The sequence below is a fragment of the Podarcis liolepis genome (assembly GCF_965112155.1).
Source record: "Podarcis liolepis genome assembly, chromosome: 2".
In the NCBI taxonomy this organism is placed as follows: Eukaryota; Metazoa; Chordata; class Lepidosauria; order Squamata; family Lacertidae; genus Podarcis; species Podarcis liolepis.
In genome coordinates this window covers 73,649,166-73,673,137 of record NC_139555.1, presented here as the reverse complement: position 1 = coordinate 73,673,137, position 23,972 = coordinate 73,649,166, and the positions used below count along the sequence as shown (strand labels likewise).

At 40.6% G+C, this 23,972-nt stretch overlaps 1 protein-coding gene across 5 annotated transcripts in view; it reads right to left on the bottom strand.

Annotated features, from left to right (window-relative positions):
- Positions 1–23,972, bottom strand: part of TEX264 (testis expressed 264, ER-phagy receptor) — a 151,093-nt gene that overhangs the window by 27,421 nt on the left and 99,700 nt on the right. For all 5 annotated transcript variants that reach the window (XM_083488773.1, XM_083488770.1, XM_083488772.1 and 2 more), the window contains one exon: positions 8,696–8,879. In XM_083488773.1, the coding sequence (XP_083344899.1) occupies positions 8,696–8,879 (184 nt within the window). The remainder of the gene's footprint in view (positions 1–8,695; positions 8,880–23,972) is intronic.

Here is a 23,972-nt window from a genome sequence, read left to right as displayed (position 1 = left end):
AGTATATATACACATGTATCCTGAATGCTCCAGACGAGTCTTCACAGATGCAACAGCCATGTTCTCAGTATGCCGATATAGATGGTGTGATAAAGATCCCAATTCAGCAAAGGTCTCGGCAATCTCCCCCCAGCATCCAAGTTGTCAAGCATTATTAGTAGTCACTGCCAACAGTAGAAGTAGAAAGCACTTAGCATCTCAGAGGAATGGGCTCGAAGGAAGGAAGGATGATAGATTAGATAGCAAGACAGATGTGGTGTTTCTTTCAAGGTCACAGGATCACTGCTCGACTTCAAAAATGCAAACTATTTATTGGCACATCTACAGGTCGCTAGCTTTTGAATGACATCAGTTGCATCAGAAGTCAACAGGGAAAATGGCAGAGGCTTCTGCAGGGAAATTCATAAAATGAAATCATTAAATCAGACAGACCTGGGAATTTTTAATATAGCTGTTTGTAAAGAGCTCAGGGAACTTCAAAGGAAAGGTGTTATATTAGGGCAAAGTATTATTAAGGATGAAGATGGCCTTTGAAAGAAACAAGGTGTAACAAAAACATTCTAATAAAGTCCCTATGGAAGGTTTTGTTTTTAACTGCACAGGAGAATGAGATTGGAAAGAACAATCTCTTATACTGTTATTATTTCTAGATGGTTGTGGATGCCAAATTTTCCCCACTGAGCAGTAGCATCTTCTTAGAGAAAGGCTAAAGGAAAAGACAGAATGGGAAGCAAAAGATGAAGAAAAAAATGGCTTAGAATCTTGCAAGCTGCTCAGAATCTACAGTCCCCATTTTGTTCAGTGTTCTGAAGAAGGGGACATAAGATAACAACATAAAACCTAAGAAGAGTCCTGCTGTATCAGACCAAAGGTCTATCCTTTCAAGCAACCTGTTATCATGGTGGTCATCCAGATACTGTTTGAACCCTACATGCAACAGGACTTGAGTGCAGCAACACTTTCCCCAGTTGTGATTCCAAGCAACTGACATTCAGAGGCATATTGCCTTCAGCAGTGGAGGTAGAATCATAGTTAGTAGCCAATAGTAACCTTTTCCTCCATAAATTTGAACAACCCTCTTTTAACAAGAACATAGCGACCTGCAAGATAAGCTCAAAATTCTTCAGGATTAGGCTGGATCATTTTGTGATCAGCTACCTCAAGCTATCATGTCTAACTGAACTGTCATCATGCCCAGTGCTCAAGATATTCAGTACCACCTTGGCTGATATTTGCAACCACTTGAATGATAAAATCACTTTATATTCCTGAGTAAGTTTCCATCCTGTAAGAAAGACATCACAACATTTCTCCACTGCAGCACTATGCAGTCCCAGATAAGACTACCAGTCCTCACATAGCCAGCCACAAACAGGATGTAAGAAAAAGTCTGTTTGCTTGATTTGTGTATCTGTTCTCTGCATTCAATAGAATTAGCCATGACTTGTTTAGTTTACCCCAATCCAACATAGGATGGAACCCAAGAACAACATAACTAGTTGTGCATGCCCTAGAGACTTTTGGTCTTTTATTTCTCAAATATTCTCCCACCGCACATGTTTTTTTTTGGACTGAGTGGATTTTCAAAAGCTGAGTGGATTTTCCAAACAACCCACTTTGTTTAAAGTAAGTATCTAGATCCCAGTGAGTTGCTATTTCAGAGGTGCAAAAAGGCTCTTGATCGTCAACTATTTCACGCATTACTTGTACCTGTTTGTAGCCATGGTTCTTCAATCTGCTGTTGTAATGTGCAGGGAATACATTTCCATTACCAGAGCAATGAAGCTGATGTTTCCTTGCATTAATATATGTGCATACATATATATACTGAAAAGTAAATCAGTGCGGTGGATTGATTCAAGCATTCAGTTGTACACTGAAGATGCTGTTCCTCTGTGCTGTCTTATTTTCACTGGAATGAACATCTGAATGTGCATCACAGCATGAGGAAGAATTGGTGGATGTCTTTGTGTACGTGTGGATATACACACACATACCCTTGTTAACAGTTGCATTTTCTTGTGCAAATTGATTGCTAAAAGACGGACCTTGTGCTGTGTGCAGAGGGGGTCTCACAAATCTCTCCTCTCCCCATTTTGAGCTAAACGTTAATCCCAATCCATATATGGATACATTTGAGATCACAACCTGAATGATCTTCCATTCTGTGTAATTAAAAGCAACCAAATCAGATTATGGTAGCTCCCTTTCTTCCCAACATAAAAGGTAAAGGGACTCATGACCATTAGGTCCAGTCGTGGCTGACTCTGGAGTTGCGGCACTCATCTCACTTTATTGGCCGAGGGAGCCGGTGTACAGCTTCCGGGTCATGTGGCCAGCATGACTAAGCTGCTTCTGGCGAACCAGAGCAGCGCACGGAAACGCCGTTTACCTTCCCGCTGGAGCGGTACCTATTTATCTACTTGCACTTTGACGTGCTTTCGAACTGCTAGGTTGGCAGGAGCAGGGACAGAGCAACGGGAGCTCACCCCGTCACGGGGATTCGAACTGCCGACCTTCTGATCAGCAAGTCCTAGGCTCTGTGGTTTAGCCCACAGCACCACCTGCGCCCCTTGTTTAGGCAGGCACAAACAAAGGGGATAAAAATCAATCTGAATTGAATACATTTGTGTTGGGAGACCTAATATGTAGCAGTAGCAACACTAAATTGCTGTTGAATCTCCCAGACTATGCTTTTGAAAAAGCATTACTTGAGATATCTTTTCTGAACCACTCACCAACATATCCTAATATATAAAAATGGGAAGAGGAAAAAAACCATCCTATTCAGTTTACAAGTGAGTCCTGGTTGCAGGCTGCTTGTGACCAGAATGAAAATTCTTTGCAAAGACTTGTGGAGCCTTAATATGTAGTAGTGGGTAAAATAACAAGATGGAGAGACACATATTTTATTCTTCTTAAAATTCAAAGTCATAATGCTGAAACATGTCAGACTGACAAGTGTGAATACCAGTGCCATGTTTCTAAAATAATAGGTGCTGTTGAGCAAGCTGCCTTGAAGTCACACTCAGTGGAACGGAAGCTCATTCCCTGCATTCCAGGTGTGTGGGGGACAAATTCCAAATGCTGGGACTAAGAAGGAGCGAAACAAAGCCAAACAGACATGCCAAATGGCACTGTCGTTCTAAATTTGTGAATGGTGTACGAACAGTTATTTCTACTCCATTATTGAATAGAAGGGTATGTGGTTTTGATCAGTGCCTGATGGGTCTCAAACCCTAAGTGAGTTAGGGACTTCCCCTGCATATGAAGACAGGCTCTGGTGGATTGAACGGATGAGACCAATAGTGGGTCGAACAGTCAAGAAGGTGGTTTCTGCACATGCTGGAGAGTGAAATTAGGGACAGGTGGGGCTTGTCAAACTGGGAAGGTAGCCCATCTAGGAGAAGGAAAACTCTGATCCTAAACTTCTGCTGTCTTGTGGGATATCTTCAGGAGAAGAAAAGGATGAGGAGTAAACCCTACACAAATCCAGAGTGGAGTCCCTAAGACAGTTGGATGGTGCCCTGTATGCCTCCTTCCGGCAACTCCAGGAGCTAAGCTGGTGCCAAATGTATTGCTCTGTTTTCCTTTGGACCACATTAGTGAGCCTGAGAGGGGGATCCTGTTGTCTGGGCAGTCCAGGACCTCCATACTGCTCAGGCTTGCGCTCTGGGGAGGTCACTTCGGTGCTGCTAACACAGCAGTTTGGCTTCACCTGCGGAAGCGCACTCCACTGTCTCTTGAAACAGACAGATGCCAACAAAGGTTAATCTGAAGTCCTGCCTCAGATTAAGGCCTGATGGAAACTCTATTTATAACCAAACCAAACCCAGCTTTAGAAGGATTGGTGGCACCTAATGTTATTTATCAATGTTAGAGTGCATGTCTGAAGTCTTGTGCTATATTTATTGAGCACGACTTCCTTCACTCTTTTTAGACAGCAGGAGAAAGTAAGGTCAGCCATTTGTAAATTATAAACAACTTACCTCATGGTAAATTTGTTTCAGTTGATAAGCAACACAGTTGTATAACAGATAGACATTGTTAATTATCACCTATCTAATAAGAAATTCTCTAAAAGTGGAATTCATTCTTCACACAACAGAATTCAGGCTAAAACCCTCCTGCAAATCCCTAGAAGACCAGTATAGTGCTCCTGGGATGAAAGGAATCTGGGTTCATGTTTTCTTGACTCTAGTTAAGGCAGAATTAAGCAGAAGATGCTAAAGCAATAACACAAGGTACTACAATGCTGTTTAATCTGTTCTGTTGGACCTCATGTTGTTTGTATTAAACCAAGAGCTTGCAGAGAGGTGGTCTTTGCATTCCAACTTCTCCACTGAGGTTTTAGTGGAAAAGAAACGTTAGAGGAAGTGTTAATAGATCTAAATGACATATTAATGGTTACTAAGGTAACCTTGAAAGTAGCTTCACATGCAAGTGAAACAGTTAAAAGAGCCTATGTACATCTTGACACCTGCATAGAACCTAAACAGCGTCAACAGAATGTCTTCTGCATCTTTTCCCATTCCATTTTTTGACTGACCAGTTGTAGACTCCATGGCTTACTTACTGGATTTCTTACCCACCCTTCATCATAAGGTCCAGAATAGATTACAACAATATGAAAATACAGTATTAAAATCGGATTAAACAAGTTACAGGCAGAAGAACATGAGGAACAGGTGTCAACATCAGCCAACATTTTTTCTCTCCCAAGACCCAATTGTTCTGTTTATCAATCTACTCTGATGAAGAGTTTGAGAGCTTGTACACCTTTTGTGTTATTTTAGTTGCCAATAAAGATATTGTCCTAATATGGACATTGGAAGTATCCAAATGCTAGTTTGTTTGTTTGTTATGTTTTTTTAAAAAATATCAAGGTGGTTTACAATCTCTATATAATAAACACACATAATAAAAACACATTTAAAATCAGAGACCATCAGCTAACTATTATGGAAATATATTTCTGTAACTGTCTGCATAAACCTGGCAACACAGTGAACTTTTCAGCAGGTTGAAACAGAAGGTGCCTGCTGAATCTTTATCAGCAGAGAAAGGTTTTATTTCATGTTGATGCCAAATTGAGCCTCGCTAGCTCAGGGGACAACCAACGTCATACCTGCAGATGATCTCAGTGAACAAGCTGGGACATAAGGGTTTAGACGGACCTGAAGGTATCCTGGACTTACGTTGTTCAGGGCTTTGTAAATTAATACAAGGAATGGGCTTTAAAGGGTAAACCTCTCACAAGATGAAGGTGTTCCTCCGATATATTTTCAAGTGCCAGGCATCCCTTTAACTTCAGTGACTTCAACATTTTTACCTGCTGCCCATATGTCAGTGTCTACCAAAGGGCATAAACTGCAGAATAACCAACCATCAAACCATCAGGCAGTGAAACTGGTATCTGCTGCTTAACTGAACAACAGGAAGCAAAAAACATTAAGGACTCAACATCTTCTCTTAGGAATACAGCTCAGCCTCCTTCTCAGTGGGAGCCTAAGAAGTAGGCAGCTAGTAGCTGTCTGTCTGATGTGTCTTCAGGATCTGGCTCCCTGGGCATTTTTATAATTTACCACTATTACAAAAGGAACATATTTTATTATCGTATCTATTTTGAACTATTGCATGCATTTTACTATGTTTGTGATACACGCCATGGAACTTCATGGTTGTTTAGATGACAACCAATTTATACGCCATGTGTAATGCATACAGTATTTATAAATAGAAGTTGCAGGCGATGTATATTTTTGTCCTACAAGATGTGAGCATATGGGCAGATCCCAGTAGCTAGCAAGTCTGCAGTACTCTAGCAACAGTATCAGGAGAGCTTCAGATAGCACTGATGTCATGCTCCTCTCAAGATTGCAATTGCTTCCTTTAGATATGCATAAATCTTTTTTACCTGTCACCATAGGATAACAATCACTATCAAAATGTCATCTGAAGCAATTCAATATTCCAAATAAGACAGATAAACAAGAATTATGTGATGAGAACAGTTACATGTGGCTTATCCATGAGAAGATACAGACGTAAGCACAATCATGTTCTTTCTTGGGTGTGTTACATGTCCAAGGATGGACAAAGCAGTCTATTTCAGTTTCTTTCATTTTTTCAGTCTTAAGATCAGTTCACCACATTTCATCATTAATTTGCAATTTTTAAAAACAAGTCCTCACAAACATTTATCAGCATTTTAGCTGTATTTCTCCTAATACAGTGAACACATTTTATTATGTAATTTTGCCTAATGTGATTATATTTCCCAATGTAATGTGTTAGTTGCATTTCCCCCTCTCGCATATGCATTTTTATGTACATTTTATGCATTTTTTGCTTATATGTGCATATTTGTACATATTTTTTGGTTGGAAACTGTACCACAAAATCTGGGATGATGTGATTTTTCAAAGGATTGTTTCATTTTGCTTTGCATAATTTTTTGGGAAGTGTGAATTAAGAAGGCTCACATTTTAATTTATGAACCATGGATCGCATCATGTCAGACAGGAGAGAAGAGAGAAAATGATTCCTTTGAATAACCCCAGCAAATAACCTGTGCTTCCTGAAGAGGTCAAAGAGAAACAGCAGAAGAAAAAAATAGCAAGCAGGAGATAGCATGTCTGATACTGAGGGATGTGATTGGGCCATCTAATTCAGTACTGATTGGCAGCAGCTCTCCAGAATTTCAGATCAGAATCTTTTCCCAACTCTTTCTTGAGATTCTAGGCATTGAACCAAGTGAAACACACACTCTACCACTATCTATGGCCATAAGACCCCTTTGGGATAAAGAACTGCATTTCCACAGACACACACTCATATCACACCCCCACCAAAGCAATCAAAAGGTAACTGAATGGAACTATAAGCACCAGTTGTCCTGTTTTGAAGAGGGCAAACATTGTAATTAGAGTCTAAGAAGGAACTAATGTATAAAGATTAGTGTGAACATTAAGCCATCATAGTTGCTAATAAGCAGCTGGCCTTTCTCTTCCTTCACATGACACAAAAAAGCCTGGGCCACAACATCAGGTGAAGTTGGCTTTTGCAATCAGGGTGAGAGAAGGACAGGAAGTTCTGGTAGTGCAGGATATATTCTTAAACATACAGGCCATCACCAGGATAAGAGTATTTAAGCCCTTTTGCCTACCCTACCAACTTCTTTGAAAATTCTTGCCACCCTTTCTTGGGAATAGTGCAGGTGTTTTCCTGTCAACTCAGGACCAGATAGAAATTCTTAACCTTTCTGTATACTGGGCAGCCAAACAAGGTGTTTGTTTTTGTTTCTTTTGCCTACTCTGTACTCAAACCTACTCTGGTGGTTGAAGGGCAGTTTGAGTGGAGGTCCTGTTAATGAGGTAAATTAGCCACATTTAGGAAGGTGGTGTGCGAAGGTGAACAGGTAAGGAATGGGTTAAAGTGAGTACCTTAGGTAGGTAGCCACTCTTCAGAGTGATAGGTGCTTTCTGAGGCTTGACACTTGGGCCTGTAGGATCCATGGGCAGTGTACAGAGCACATTTGAGTCACCCCATGGGAGATGTGGGACCCCAGCAGCTCTTGAGAAGGTTTCCCTACTCACCTGAGTGGGCAGGCCTTAAGGGAAAGAGCAGGGATAATTCCTGCCACTATCATTAAGCAGGGGTTTGCTCACCTCATACAGGTAATGCTGTATAGATCAGATAGCTTCCTAAACTGTCACCATTTTTTGCCAAATTTAAGTGTAAATTAAACATGTGGCTCTAGTGCCACCCAACACTTTGTGCATTGCTTCTTTATTTCCACCTGTGTTCACAAGGTCCTTTCCCCCCATTTGTTCACAGGGGTGATTGGTTTTCTTTCTTTCTTTCTTTTTTGCTCAATTGCAAAAAATACATTTCCCATGAAAATGATGATGAATAAAAGAATACCAATAAAGCCAAGAATAGCCTTTTAGTCTTGGAATAGCCTTCTGCTGTCAAAACACAGCATTCACTCATAAATTTGGCAACAGTTAAAAGAGAAGATGGTAAGCCACAAATGTGATACAAGTCCTCACATATCAACGCTCCATATGTTCAAACTGCATTAAACTACAAAATAACCAGCTCTTTGAGCCTCCGTTAGAAACAAACAGCAGTTATCTTGTTGGCTAAAGGATCTATATTGAGACAGCAATGAAGAATCTCTGTCTTAGATAAAGTATCTAAGAAGGCAAGAGCAGTATGAAATGAAGTTGTGAACTAGTGTATATCATTTCTGACAATTATTGATTTAGGAATAGTATGAACGCGAAATTTACTCAAATCTAAACCACCATTCTGGTTATAGTCATTAAATAGCCTTGCTTGTTATAGTAATGCACTGTAGCTTCATATAAATGGGAAAGGCCATAGAGTAGTGGCAGAGCATATGTATTTATTTTGCATAAATATGCATGTCAGTCTTCAGTATAAAATATCCTCAGGGCAGCTAATAATAAAAGAATTATAGAAAGTCTCAAGTTCATTCCTTCTTGGAATCCCTGGTTTAAAAGACTCCCCAAGTTGCTTCCAGTCCAAATAGAAGTGCTGGGTTAGATGGACCAATGGTATAAAGCGTATCTTTGCATCTTTAAAAAACGGACTGTTTTCCAATACAAGAGGCACATTACTAGCATTGAACTCAGCAGATTTCCTCTAGTATTTCATAGTAGCATACCTGTGATATCTATTTGAGCATCTTCAGCTTCTGCTACTGCAGCTGCTGCTGCTGCTCTGCTTTTCTTCTCCAACTCTTTCATTTCAGGCACGTAGAAGTCCCCTTGACGGGCAAGGGGGCATACAAAATAGATTTTGTTGCCTTTGTAGATTTCCAGTCTGGGATGGGCACACAGTTTCCGCTCCTAAAAGAGATAAGACACACAGCATTGCAAACTCATTGTGTTACAACAAATGCATACATCCACAGACAGATTTTCCAGAGGCCCCAGGAAGGACCTTCATGTGCCCAGGTGGCCCTAATCTATATTCACTGTCTCCTCCACCAACCACTTCCCTACTTTGGTCCCCTCTGGAATTGCTGCTTCTTTATCCCCATAGTCTAGGGGTGAGGTGGGGATCTAAGGCCCAGGTTCCGATATAGCCCTCTAGGCTTCTCTATCAGGACCTTAGGATTCTCCATGGGCCCCACACTCCCAACTGTACATGGTGAGAGCCACATGTACATGGTGAGAATCACAACCATTGCTCCACTCACCTTTGCCTCTGGCCCCACCCACCACTGGCATGCAGCTGCCAGAAGCGTGCCCATGGTCAAATGTGTCCCCCAGACCGAAAAAGATTTCCCACCCTTGCTCTAGTCCCTATAGGCCTATACTTTATTGCAACACACTGTAAAATGGAAATTTTATTATTCCTCCCCTGCCTATTCATGTCTACATTTCCCCTCTTCTTCTTTTGTTTCTCTGTGCCTATTTTTTTTATTCTGTGTAGAGGCCTGTCATTCCTGTTCTATCATACCATATAAATAAGTCACAACTTTCCAGATCAGCAAATCCCGAAATGTGATATCTCAGCACTCCAAGGAGATTGGCATGCATACCAAGACATATTTGTCCAATTCCCAATTCTTCTGTCATTTTCCGACACCGGGAGACCAAATTTTAAAATGTTTGATCATCTAGTGAAAGGGGGCAAGAGCCCTCATGCTCCAAGATAAAACAGATAACAAACTGCAAAAGGGTGGCTTAGCAGATCAATGAACTATACCTCTGAAGCAAATCCATATTCCATTGTTCAGAATTCTAAAACCTCTGCCTTAAGCATCAACATAAAATACTCTGGGATTCATTTCAGAAAGAATATACAACACATAATCAGTGAGTAAAATAGCTTTAAAAAGTTCAAATTTTCAATCCTTCCTAAATTATCATGCTATTAATCATATTTCCACATTATCTTCTCCTGATTCATTTATAAAATACACCAAGCTCAGCTGGTGTAAAAGCAAAATGGTAGAGCACATAATTTCTACCCAACATGGCCAGAAGTTAGCCCTGGCTGATCTAGTTAAAAGATAGGAGAAAAAAGACCACACCCCGAAATCCTGGGGTGGTGAGGCCAATTAGTATCGAACTATTATTTACTCAGTATAAGGCACCTATCAAGTTTATGAATTTGCCTGGCAAGCAATACATAGATGAAGCCAGGTCATCTGTTTTCGCAGGTAATTAACCTATTAATATTTACTCATTTACTGCTCATGGTGTTTTTGTCATCTAAAAGAAAGAACAAAGTAGAAACTTCTCTCTCTGCATATTATTGGGAAGTAGTCCAATGGACATGCATGTAAAGTTGTCCCCCATCCCCCCCAGTGAGGTCTCTTTCCCCTCAACTAGCTGGCTCTGTGCAGCTACTGCAGTGGAATGCACTTCCGGCCCTTCCGGCTGAGAGCCTTATAAGTTCCTTTCACGTTGCATCCCCAGCAAGGGAAGGACTCTCTTGCAGGACAACAGCAGACCACTCCCTCATGGAGTGGCAAGCCTGCCAGAATCCTCTTGTCTGCAGAGCACTGGGGCAATATCAGCTCCTGAAGGTACCATCAGTGGGCCTGGGAGCACTGGTTCTAGATTTTGTGCCATTCATTTATTTCAGTACAGTAGCACCTTGGCTTACATCACCCTCAGGTAATGTAAACTTCAGGTTGCAAAAGCAGCAAACCTGGAAGTGTTTTGTCGCGTGAGCATGCGCAGAAGCGCTCTACTGTGCCGTGCGCAGAAGCGGTCCCTCCGGTTGAGGAAACCTCAGGATCCGACTGGAGCTCCGGAACTGGAGGTACCACTGTACTTAAAATTGTAAACTGCTTTGGATGCCTTAGCAGAAAGGTAGTTTATAACTGCAATAATAAATATCCCTCCCTGCTCCAATCAGTCTCCTCACCCACTACTGCCCTTTTAGGCCAGGCAGTACATTTCCTCATACACCTGGTCTTCCTGGCCTTGCCCTCTCATTGATGGCATCACAGCACCACAACTGTCATTACAACTACAATTATTGCTCACAACTACATATGCCAAATGCAGCAATAAAGTGAGGGCAAAATTTGAGCCATCACAGAAAAAGGAAAGTGTCTTTGATCTCGCAAGGGGGTCTTTCCCTCTCATTCCACTCACTTCAGCCTGATTCTACCCTAAACAACCTGGAGGCAGAAGTAAGTTAAGAAATAGTTATCGCTTCCACACTGGTACTGAGTCAAGAGGACAGGGTGTATTTGAAGAAAAGATGGGGAGTGGGGATGGAAGATTAATATTGGATGATATCTGGGAGAAGTTTAATAATAATATTTATTATTTATAAGCTCCTCAGACACTCAACATGGTACAGTTTTTTTATATATTCTCTCAATTTTGTCTTATTTATCTATTCTATATAAAATAGTAAGGCACCCAGAAAATACTGCATGTTACTTTTGACTTGGGATTTTGTTTTCAAGCGGTAAGTGACCCTGAATCTTTGAAACACAATAACAGCACCAAAAATGTAAACAAACATGAAAACAAACTAGCAGAGACCTAAAGTGCTTTACCTCTGTGTTTTCAAAACTAGTTTTCTAATTCTATGGGAGACAGAAACCCTAATATTTTGTTCCAAGTTTCAGGTTTAAAATGTGTTTGTCCTGGTGATCAATTTGGCCCAGGGACTCACATTTCTCTTTGCTTGCTCCCTGGAAAACAGTTGTTAGTCTGCTGCCCATTTCGAAAGCATTTTGCAATCTTGACCCAAGCAACGGGGTTTTAGAGGAGGCCAGCTGCTGCTCCTAGCAGGGAGCTGACACAGCCAAAAACATTCCCCTCTGCGTGTATGTAAGACTCTTCTGAAGAAGCCCCAAGCTTCACTGAGTAATTAATTCAATCCAGGAAACACAGATAAAAGTAGCTCCATCAAGGAAAGTTCCAAAATGGTGTTTGTCAGAGCCTGATGACGCCTGCCTTTTCCTTTGCCCTCGTCTTTAGATACAGTCCCTTGATTCTAGGTGAATCCCTGGCTTTTAAGCATTCCACACTGCTTGATGTGTAGCACCCGTTTGGGAAGTCTACAAGTGCCAGCTGAGCAGGAGAGGGGGCGGATGGCAAAAGCGGGCGTTAGATGGATCAAAGAAGCAAGGCCCTGATGAGCTGTGCAAGGAATGGACTTTGCACTGAAAGAACAGCTGGCCATTTTAATGAACGCCCACATTCTGCCCTCCCAGCAGCTGTGTTGCTTGACATATATTATGGTTTGCATGGCGTGTGTGCCTGAGGAGTGGGGAGTGAGATTCTTTGCTAAAATGCTACAAATGGGTGGGAAGGAGGATCAGTTGCTATCCTCTAAAATAAATGTCATCTACATTGTGCGTACAGACTTCTGCTCATGTCCCCAAATAGCCTTTGTTGATCAGAGTGTTGCCAGCATACTCTGTAACATGCTGGCTGCTCTGTAGCCAGAAGGCCTGTGAAGCAAACTCCCCAAGAATGCTGGATATGACATCACCCAGCACTGTACTGTATTAGTGGAAGAGTGGATGGAAAAGGAGGACACGTTTAGAAGGTCAAATGAATGGTAAATAAAGAGGAGGGGGACACCACAGGGAATGTTAACCCACAAATTAGGAGTGAGGTCAACTTTTTCTTTTTAGGTGACCAGCTCATATTCACCCAAGGCTGTCAGTTCTGTCTGACAGTTTTTCAGCAGGGATGACAGTAAAGAGAGTTTAGAAGTCCCAGTCTACTGCATAATGAGAAAATTTTCCTCTATCATCTGTTGATGTGGACTCAGTTCCATGAAAGCTTATGCCATAATACAATTTGCTAGTCGCCCAGCTATTCTCCTCACTAACAAAAACAGACATTATTTTAAAATTGAATGGTGTGTGTACATGTGAAGAGCAGCACTGAAAAAATAATGGGGGGGGGGTTGACAAAAAAAATTGCTGCAAGCTAGTCAAAACCTTCTCTGGGAACTGAAACTTACACAGACTGTTGCTAATTTTAAGTGCTCTCTTTTTCTTCCTTATCATAACCAATAAGAACCGAATGGGAAGTCTTAAGGCTAAGATATGGAAGTGACTAGCTCTGACAAAGTTTTATTGCTTGTCAATGCAGATGTCAGTCACTGTCCATGACACTTGCACAACCCAATCCTACAATTGCTTTTGCAAGGGAAATAAATTTGCCAGGTGACAAAAATCGCCTCCATTTTCTCAGCAACAAAATAGTTTAATATTCCAACAACTGAAGTCGTACCTTGAGCTCATGCAGAAATAAAGCTCCCCATTGATTAACCATGGTTATGAGATTAAGAGCAGGCTATGGTCAGTGGCATTTTATCACCATGTTATTTGTTTGTTTGTTCTAAACACTTCTTAAATTTAGACCCAACTGCACTATTACTTTCACCAAATGTTTTTAACATGAATTAAAGAATGGCTTTTTTAAAAATGTAATGACGCGCTCAGAATAATTTCCTTCCAGCTTCATGGCTATGTCACACCCATAAATAAAATAAATAAAACTAGTATGCAATGATGTATATACACACAAAAAGTACTATACCCCCTGAAGTGTGGAAAGTCAATTGCAATTCCATATGTAGCTTACCGCAGAAGAGCAATGACTAGGTAGTACTAGGGAGTCACCAACCTTGAGGCAACCCAGGTGAAAAATCATTACAATGCAATTCCATTATGTTGCTTCAATGTTAATATAGTGCAGTGTGAGAAAACACTTCCTTGGAGTCATCTAAAAGAGTACCTTTTTCTCCAGCATTTTCAGATTCACAAGAGGAAATAGAAGCAAAGAGGAGCTGATTTATTAGCTCTGCAGGGAAGTTTGCCTCAATCTAATTATTAAAACCAAGATCTGATTAATTCTTCCACCACCCCAACTTCCTGGTAGCTTAAGCAAAATCCTGCCTATGAAAAAAAGCACAATATATAGCCAATCACGTCAGACATCAACTGCTTCCAGTGGTTAGTGATTTCCAGCATTTTGCAGACAAAAATAGCAACGTTTAGGTATACTTGTAAAATCTCTATTCTCACACCAATGACCATTGCACGCCCATCCCCATGCTTTAACATGTTATTTGTTGTATTCACTTACAGTTGCTGGACTACAGATTCATATGTTGCTGGACTACAGATCCCATCCGTTCCTACTGGGATGACCAATGATCGGGGTGATGGGAGTTGTAGTCCAGCAACATCTGATGAGCTACAGGTTTCTCACTCCTGACTTATGTTGATAGACGGGAAGCTCAATTTGCACTCTGGTGCAAATTAACCTTTTAAAAAAGATACTCCAAAGTAACTTAAGAACAAAATAGGGACAAGTGATTTAACAGGGGAATATACGAGAAGAGGACTGTTCAAGTATACTCAGTAGAATTCAACATCAGGCTCTTCCAATTGCGCTGTCAGTTCAAGCATTGCAGCTTGCCAGATTAAATGACCCCCCCCCCTTCATCCATGTGACATTCTGAGGGCTCTCCCAACCTCCTCTGAGTTAATTTCAGTGCAGGTCGTGAAGGAAGCCCCATTGCATAAGCAGAAATCCTTGAACAGGGCTTCTGCTGATAGGGATGGGGGTGAGGTTAGGTGAATCCTGCCCACCTAAAGGAAACTGAGATCCATGGGAAGTGTCATTCTGATAATCTGCTAGGCATCTTTTGTTAATATACAGACCTCTCTGGGAGAAGATGAGAGCATTATATTAAGAAAAGCTATGTGCCATTCCCTAATTCAGAATGTGCTTGTTCCTCTTTTTCTACAAGCAATTATCCCATGGTACACAATTACTACTCAGACCTCACAATTGCCTTCAACTGCAAAGCCAAACCTCCTCAATACCTTTATTTTTAGTAACATACTCAATGAAGGCTCCTAAGCAAGCATAGCATTTACAGAGAGTGAAATGCTTAATGCATTCAAGTAAAAAACATTTGGTTTTTAACAAACTGTAAATCATCCAGCCAGTTAAGGGACACGACTATTGGCACATATGTGATTGATATTTATTATTTTCATTATTTATGTAGCATTTTTCTGGTACCTAACAAGACCCTACTGTATTGTAATATATGAGACTATACTAGGTTACTTCCATGGTCCCCTTTGGCTAAAAACAGTGAGAGACTCAAGAAAAAGCAACACTGAAACATGTTTCAGATAATGGTTGGTTAGACTCTCAAATATGGAAGAATCACAAATCTGTTGCGAAAGTTAAGTGTTCTAGGACCCAGATCACTTTTGAAAGAAGAAAGCTGAGAGATGTGAAACACAAGGGGGGTGGGGGTGGAAATGAAGCTGTTCCTGGTGTTCTTTTTATCCAGAAGCCAGTTAAGACAAAATTCTCAAATTCAACACAGTCCATGCCTAGCATTACTGGGACAAAATCATTTTAAATTAGAGCAGTCAAATACCCACCCTCCTTTCAACCATTCATGGCATGTGAAAACCAGTGACATTTTCCCTAATTTTTGGAGTGGCTGAGAGAAATCTTAATTTTCAGTGGGTGGGAAATCGAAGGCAAATCTAAGGCAGAGGTGTTGGGAAGAAATTGAAGGTGGCTCCTCTGCCTCCTCCAATGCTCTACTGGGCTCTCAAATAAGGCAGAACTCAGGGTGGAACATAGTCATTCATTCTTTAAATTTTCACTCAAATGGTGAAAAATGGAAGGAAAATAAACCATGCCAGCTCTAGAGTTAGTTTGGTTTACTTGGTGGTTGAGTTGGGACTGAAAGGATGCTGGATCCTTTTGATCCAGGCCTTATCCTGGTCCTCCTCTGACACACCTCCAACCTGCCTTTCTGAAGTTGGAGCTCCAAAGTTGGTAGAGCAAGGGCCTCCCAGGAGCCATAAGATTTCAGGGTGGAAGAAGAAGAAGAAGAAGAAGAAGAAGAAGAAGAAGAAGAAGAAGAAGAAGAAGAAGAAGAAGAAGAAGAAGTTATCCCACCATTTCAAGAAATTGCTACATCATGGCAGAGTGTGTTTCCACTGGGCTGTTCTGCAGCAAATAGAAATGTGGTCAGATTGCTTTGACAACCCCATCAACATTTGCCACCAATGAAAATTAACAGGTTTCTCTCAAACCCCAAAGATTTGTGCCCACTCTCAAAACTGATGGAAAAGTTGGGGCCACGTTCCTTGGCTCAGCTTCCATTTAAATTTATGTACTTCACTTTAAGTTAGTTGTGAATTGGGCTGCCCATCTGCTCGGTCTAGAAACCAGGGTCTCTTTCATTTGTTTGAGTTATTATGATTTCTGGATGATGGATGTCCTGTGGCAGTAAGACTTGTTTTGAAGTAAAATACTGAATAGTGTGTGTGTGTTTTAAGGAAAACAGTATCCTTTCAATCAGAATGCACAAATATCAACATGAGAGGTTAATGTGAGTTATTAACACACTATTAGCAAAATATTCTCCTGAAAATCAAGCCATAAGTGTCAACTCATAAAACTAGAACAATTAAGTAATTTATGCAATAAAAGGCACAGAGAAATGACTACTAACAAAATGCCTGCCACTGTGATGCAAAGAAGGTTGGGATAGAAAGAGGGGCTCATGTTGCAAAATGTCAAAGGAGGGTGCATGAAATCACCATGCTTTGTGCTCAGAGACTCATTTTGCTCTGCTGTGGTTTCTCCCTCAGTTGAAAGCTGGGCTGCTGAATGTCAAGGTCACATTTTCCTCCCACCATATAGTGTCACCAAGGTAAAACTTTACTCTGGAAAGATATTAAAGTAACAGTGTGTACACAGGGACAATAATTAGGAAGGGGTGAAAATTCTCTTTAGTGACTCCAATTTCTTGGGCTATGGGAACAGGTTTTGTTGTTCAAAGTCTTGCTAACTGTAGGTTGGTTACTTTGTCCCACTGAGTTTAATGGGAGCCCCTGAGAATTGAGCCTATTCCTATCAACATCTCCCTGGAATCAGTTTCTTGGGCTCTTTTCTAAAGAATTAAAGGATATGGTTGAAATGCAAGGATCACTGTTGTTGGCAGGATTAGGGTCATGTATCCTGCATTAGCCAAAAGCTAATCATCACAATTATAACAAATAAAGGCTTGACATAGTCCGCTTTGCATGTCATGAGTCTATCTCGTATATTAGTTTCACCTTTTAAGTTGAATTACTGAAATAAATGAACTTTTCCACGATATTCTAATTTTTCGAGTTTCACCTGTAGCTCTTCTGTCTACCTCCATTTTCAGAGCCTGCCACTTCTCCTCTCCAGGAAAAACTGTACCCAGAGGCAATCCCCAAATCTTTATTAGGGGAATTTCCATTGTTGTTGTTTTCCCAACATGCCACATGAAAAGTATTGGGGTGTGGAACACATTCAGCTTTAATGGTGGAGAGACAGACTACAATTCCAGGAGAAAGAAATAAGCCAGTGAAAATTAGTACCGGGACAGTGTCAGATAGAAATGAACTGAACTGTAATCAGAGGGCTGGTTTGAATGAAAGCCAAGATTAGCTGTTTTTTAAAACCTCCCTCCCTCTGTGATAAAAAGCCATTTGAAATCAATACTTCTGTATTTTAAATAACACAGATTCTATAGCTATACTTGAAAAGATTTCTTTCCTTACAGATTGACCTACACACTTGGTAGCAATCATGTATCTGAAGTTGTTGACTGTTACATATCTTCCGCAAATCAAAGGCACCATGCTGACTTTGCAGCAGAAAAATGGTATCTGGGGGTTCCTGGACCTGTTTGCCCCTGCAAAAGAACATAGTTCAACTCTACATTTTTAACATATCACTTCATCTTGGGTCATCCAGAATCAACTACCACATAAAAAAACCCGCTCAGCTTTTTTGGGTGGGTGGTGTTGCAGCCAGGATCTGAGCCCCTGCAGCCCATTGCCTTCCGGGCTGTGTCGCCGGTGCTGAGCAGGGCCCTGCCCATGGGTGGCCCCGCTGACCAATCAGCACCGGCAGGGGCCATGGCTGCAGGAAACTTAAACCACAGCACGGCCAGGGATCCCTCCTCTTGGGCCCTTCACCAGATCTCCCAACCCACCTGCCCTCTCTTTTTATGCTTTGCTATAACATGACCTTGCTATGGACAAATGTCGGCTGCCATATTGTTGGGGTCGGGTGGGAATTTTTTCCACTTGGCAAATTGGCACCAACCTTTTGGTTTTCACCTACCTTGTAGCAATCATCACAACTTTGTGAGGTTAGGCAGTGGGTAAGCCTTTGTTTGGATGGAGGGGTGGTTGTAGACTCCGCCTGCCCCTCCTCCTTAAGGGTATCCTGTTAAAGGGATCTGGGGGCGTGGATGCCCAGGTGTGGGCTAGGGCCATGCCACGACCCCAACAGGGACACCTTGGGGTCCCCCTATTTGATGTAAGTCATAGGGCTCCCCCTATTGGTGATTTATACTTAGATGGACTTCCTGCCGATGGGCAGGAGTCGAGATATAGCCTGGCTTCACTCAATGCCTAAACCAAACCACTCACATCTGTAACCAATAAAGTTCTGGCCTATTTGAACCCATAAACCTAAATATTCATATTGATGTGTTTATTATCCACTAGGGAACTGTGGGTCATGGGGCCTTGGCACACAACATCTAATAGATCACATGAAACCTGCCTGTGGCTCAGTGGTAAAGCATGTGCTTATGCAGTTAGTTCTATGTACAGTCTCTGAGGTTGAATATCTCTAGTTAAAAGGTAACACATCAGAGCTTACTATCAGAGCCCTTGGGAGAGCAGCTGCTAATCAGTAAATTGTATGGACCAAAGGTCTGACAGTATATAGGGCAGCTAGTTATAATCATGTTAGGTTTTTTTTCCTTTTTGAGAATGTAGTTACAAAGTAGCTAGCACATGTTAACAATAAAAAAATTAATAATGGCAATCTTATAGCAGATTTACACTGGGACTTGATTTATTATTACTATTACTATTACTATTATTGCTAATTCTGACCTATTATATTTATTAAAATAAGGGGAGCATCACATCCCTTTAAGGGTCAACATATATTGTGACTTTGTTGAAGGAAGAGCTGTGAAAAAAAGAAAAGAAAAAAGAAAAAAAATGCAGACTACTGACAAAGAGATAGATGCCTCCAAGAGGTTATAGGGAAGGGAAAGAAAGGATCCATTCCAAAACAGGTGAAACAATATCAAACACAGACCAAAAGTGTATTAAATAGAAAGTCTGAGTTATATTTTTTTTAGGCAGAGCTGACACATCTCATAACTGTTGATTTTTTAAATGACAAACTAAACAAGAAATGTCCCTGCTGCTCTGTCCCTTGGGTCTCAAACTCAACAGCTAGCAGCATATCAGAAAACTGAAACATAGATATTTTTGGCAATAAATTCCAGAGGCATGATTTTCAAAGACTTACAATCTACACTGGGTACATTCAACTAGCACTCAGGCATCAAGAATCCACACACCCAACACACAAAAACCCTCATTTATTTTGTACCACAGTGGATATGAGAGGCTTTAGAAAGAGAGCCTGGTTTCACTAATATCTACAAACAAAAGGTTCAGAATTTCAGCTGATATCCAAATATTGTTTTCAAAATTCAAACCTATTGTTATTTTTTTCTCCCCATCTCCACCCCCAAGCATTTCAACTAACCAGCACATTTACACATGATTTACAGTGCAACCCTATTCATGTTTACAGTGTTCAGTGAATCTTACTTCTAGGTAAGGATGCATATGAATGCAGCCTAAGTTTTGATGTATACAAGAGGAGCTCAATAACCTATTCTTAAAATGTCCAAAGGAACAATAGGTAAAAGAGTAAAGGCAAAGGACCCCTGGATGGTTAAGTTCAGTCAAATTTGACTATGGGGAATAACAGATTGCAGCCAATATACCTCCCACCTCACTGCTCTACCAATCCCATTAAATATACTGCTTATGCTATAGGACAGAAAAAGTTCAAAATGTCAAAGTAAGGAAGGAAAGTGAGGAGGTGGCCTGGTTGAGCAATCTATGCTTCTCCCACTTCTTTTAGAAACACAGGATTACCACCTGGCAATCCTACAAACATCAAGATGAAGAAAGTAGGTGTCTGTATAGAACACCCTACCTTAGTTACAAAGCTGTACTTTGAAGAAAATAGCAGATTGTGCTTAATTTAAAGCAGGAAGGAACTTATGTAACCCAAATAAGATCCTTCAAACATCTGAGCACACCAGGAGGAGATGTGGAAGAGAATCAAAATGGTATTGTCCCAGCTCCTAGGCATATTATCTTTTCAGACCATAATATTGTGTGAAAAAAGGAGGTCATTTACATGTTATCCACTTACATCTTTGAAGGCAGGTTGGACTTTGCAATGATAGTCAATGCATCAACTGAAGTATTGCTAAGCCTTGTTTCCAACTGTATTTGTGTTTCTCTTGTTTGTATGCTTCATTTTGCAACATCTCTTGTTAAGTTGTCATGGAGTTTTTTTTAGGGGGGGTTGCAAGTACATCAAGGTTTAATATTTCATATAATAGGCATTTTTTTAAAAAAAAATTAGAGACATTATCATTGTAACTAGCCAAATTTTGAATTATCGAATGTGGTATAATGACCTAGTCATTTTCCTTCATCTAGGAAGTTCTCTCGTATGGTCAATGCTTCAGATGAGCTCCTTATATGTTAGAGTGGTCTGAGATCATTATCAGGAAGCTTATTGCCTCAGAATATGGCTTAATAATAATAATAAGGCTTGGTAAGTATAAAGAACATGCTTAGGTTTAGGAGCTAGAAAGGAAAAGGAGGTTGGCTTTTGTGATTGATTCACTGGTTTAGCTACGCAGTAAAGCTTTCAAATGTTCCACTACTCTTCCTGCTGCTTAATCCAGCTTGGCTGTTTACCACTGATGGATTCACAATGTCAATTAGTATGTTAATAATAAATCAGAATGCAATAGATCTTGCACAAGTTATTGGATTTACAGTGATCCAAACATATCATCCAAGTCACAGTGACCAAGATATATCTGCACCTTAGAGATGATAAAAAAGGATACTCAATTAAGGAAGTGATCATTCCTGTAAATGGCAATTGAAAGACTGAATAGGGGAAAGGTGGAAAATCAGAAAGCTTAAAGAGGTATGTTGGAATCCTCAGAGTATGACCATATGATAGGATGCATGTTTGGCCTGCAGTTAAATCTCAAGTTCAACCTTCTGCATCTCCACATAGGGTTAAAAAGAATCCTTTCTCAGAACCTAGAGAAAGCCACCGCCAGTCAGTGATACTAAGCTATATGGACCAGTGGTCTGACTCAGGATAAGGGCAGCTTTCTGTGTTCCTAATCAGAACATGTAGGGTGAATTATGGAGGTTCTGGAGAGAAAATGTAAGTGAGGTGTCAATGTGAAAGCAAAAGTGTTGAAGGCAATAAGATAGAAGTATAGAAAAGTAAAAACTGCGTGTTGCATAAACAAAAAGATTGCACAGAAGGGAAGAGTCCCAGTGCTGTCCTCTGATTTCTTTGTGTGGGATTTAATAAAAATAAGATGAAAGGGAGAGGCTATTGAGACAGCAGCTGTAGAGGTATTATTGAAAAGGTGGCATCCCATTTTTATTCAAATTCAAATGATGTGGGGCTCAATATGTTGAACAGGTTGTGGACACCAATATTAAGGGTGGTTTGTTTTTGTTTTTGTTTCTTATGATGATATATTCTGAAAACAGCAACCAGAATAAGGATAGTTCTAGCAGGTGAACTTTGGGTGAGAAATGAATGTGGAGCTAGCTGATAAAAAACAGCACTGGCCTAAGAGAGCAGCAGGAATGAGTAAGGGAATGGGGCTTAACAAAAAAGACAACACAACAAAAGACACTGGCATTGGGCGAGCTTTGATCTATCCCCTTTCTTTTTGAGGCTCTGGGAAAGAGATTGGCAGATTTTTACCTCCACTCTTAATGGAACTTTGATGGAAATTGATAGGACTACAGAATCAGCTGAGGAAAATACATATAAATCTGTATTGATGACTACAGATACTAGATTGGGACTGGAATTTATGCTACTGCTATTCTAGAGAATGAAAAGTGTGTAACATTGGACTCAGCTATACAGCTGCAAATAAAACGTTTTAAGTGTGTTTTAAGTGCAATATGCTATGTGACCAGAGGACGAGATGGTTGGACAGTGTTCTCGAAGCTACCAGCATGAGTTTGACCAAACTGCAGGAGGCAGTGGAAGACAGAAGTGCCTGGCGTGCTCTGGTCCATGGGGTCACGAAGAGTCGGACACGACTAAATGACTAAACAACAACATGCTATGTGACACTAGATGGTGATGGTGGGTCTTATGGAAAATTCAATGTATGTTTAAAAATGCTTTAAAAAATGCATTTTCAGAATGATTTTTATGTGTGTGTAGATTCCACCGTTGTGTGCTAGGGAACGGTGAATGTTTGTGATTGTTACATTTGGTCCTGCTTTTGTTTTCATTATTAATAATAAATAAAAAAGGCAAGATAATGTAGATATCACAGGCATATAGATTTCTGGACTGGAAGGAAGCACAGGCAGCTAAAGAAAAAGAAGTTTTTGAAAAAAATGAATTTCAAAGTGAGAGAGGAAAATTGGAAGAAAGAGAAAGAATGGGGCAATAATGGGAGCCCTGTGCTTGGCTGAAATTTATGACTGATCAAGGAGAGCAGGCAGTTGGTTTGTTGGTACGTAACCAAGTGGCAGAGGTGGCTGAGAAGTTAATTCACTGGCATGTAAGTCAGTGCTGATTGCGAGAAAGAAAGAGACTAAAATGCAATTACTAAAATACATCGACAGAGCACATCTAGATAGAAAATGGAGGAAACTTGCCATAATTTAGTGACAATTCTATAATGCAGTAGATCATTAATGCAGTAAGAGAAGTGGTTGATTTAGAAACAAATTAGAGACAACCTCTGTCGATTTTGCAGGTAATCAATAAATGGAGTGGCTGGAAAGAGGAGGCAGAGTTTATTAGGCAAGACACTTGGTCAATGAGCTGGTATAACCTGTCAGCAGGGATGCTGCTCTTTGTGTTCCTCCAGCAACACACAGAAAATAGTTTAAGTATGTTTAATGGATATAGGCTAGCTAGCATCAGGCTTTAAGACTGGGCAAGGCAACTGGAGTAAATAGGGATGACTGGACTTGTACAATAGCAATTATTTGTATAATACAAAGAAATTAAGCAAATCAGCATTAAAACTGGGCAAAAATATCTGAATTTTATCCCAATCCCATGTTCAATTTTGAGAACATTCTTTTATTCTAACTTCAATATATGCTTTTTGCTAGAATTTGGAGTGTTTTGAGTCTAAATGCCATGGGGAACTGTGAAACGCACAGAAACCTCAACACTGTACACATACATCACTTTGTTTATTAAGTCAGTAGTGTATAATCTTGATGCATGGAAATTATTTTTTTTTTTTAAAGCTGAGATCATCAGTATATCAAATCACAATTCCACTGCGTGGATACAGTAGCACATAGCAGTTACGACCTTCTCAACTGCGTTACTGCCTTGTAGCTTTCTCCTGTGTTTCTGCCAATGCACACACTCTAGGAGACAGTCTGCACAACCCAGCACACACATCAGATAGGAAAGGCACAAGCCAGTTGTGTCTCACATCTGCTCTTGGATAGGAGGATGAAAGCAAACAGCTACAAGATGAGTTCAAAAGGTTTCCAAAAGGAAAGATGAAAACATTCTAGTCTCAACACAAGTTGTTCCTCAGGACCAACAGTTAGAAAGAAATCCTCTTTGCTATTTCACCCTTGACTTGTGGAGGAGAGGGACTGTTGCACACAAGCTCCTATTCCCCATGCCCCCAACTAATTAATGATCCCTGTTACTCTGGCGCCTTTTGCCCAGATCTCTTTCTCCATCTGCTTTAAAGGGCAACTAACAATAAACACAAGCACACACAGTCTGGCTTGCTGCCCCACAGCTGGTGCCCTAAAATGCTTGGCA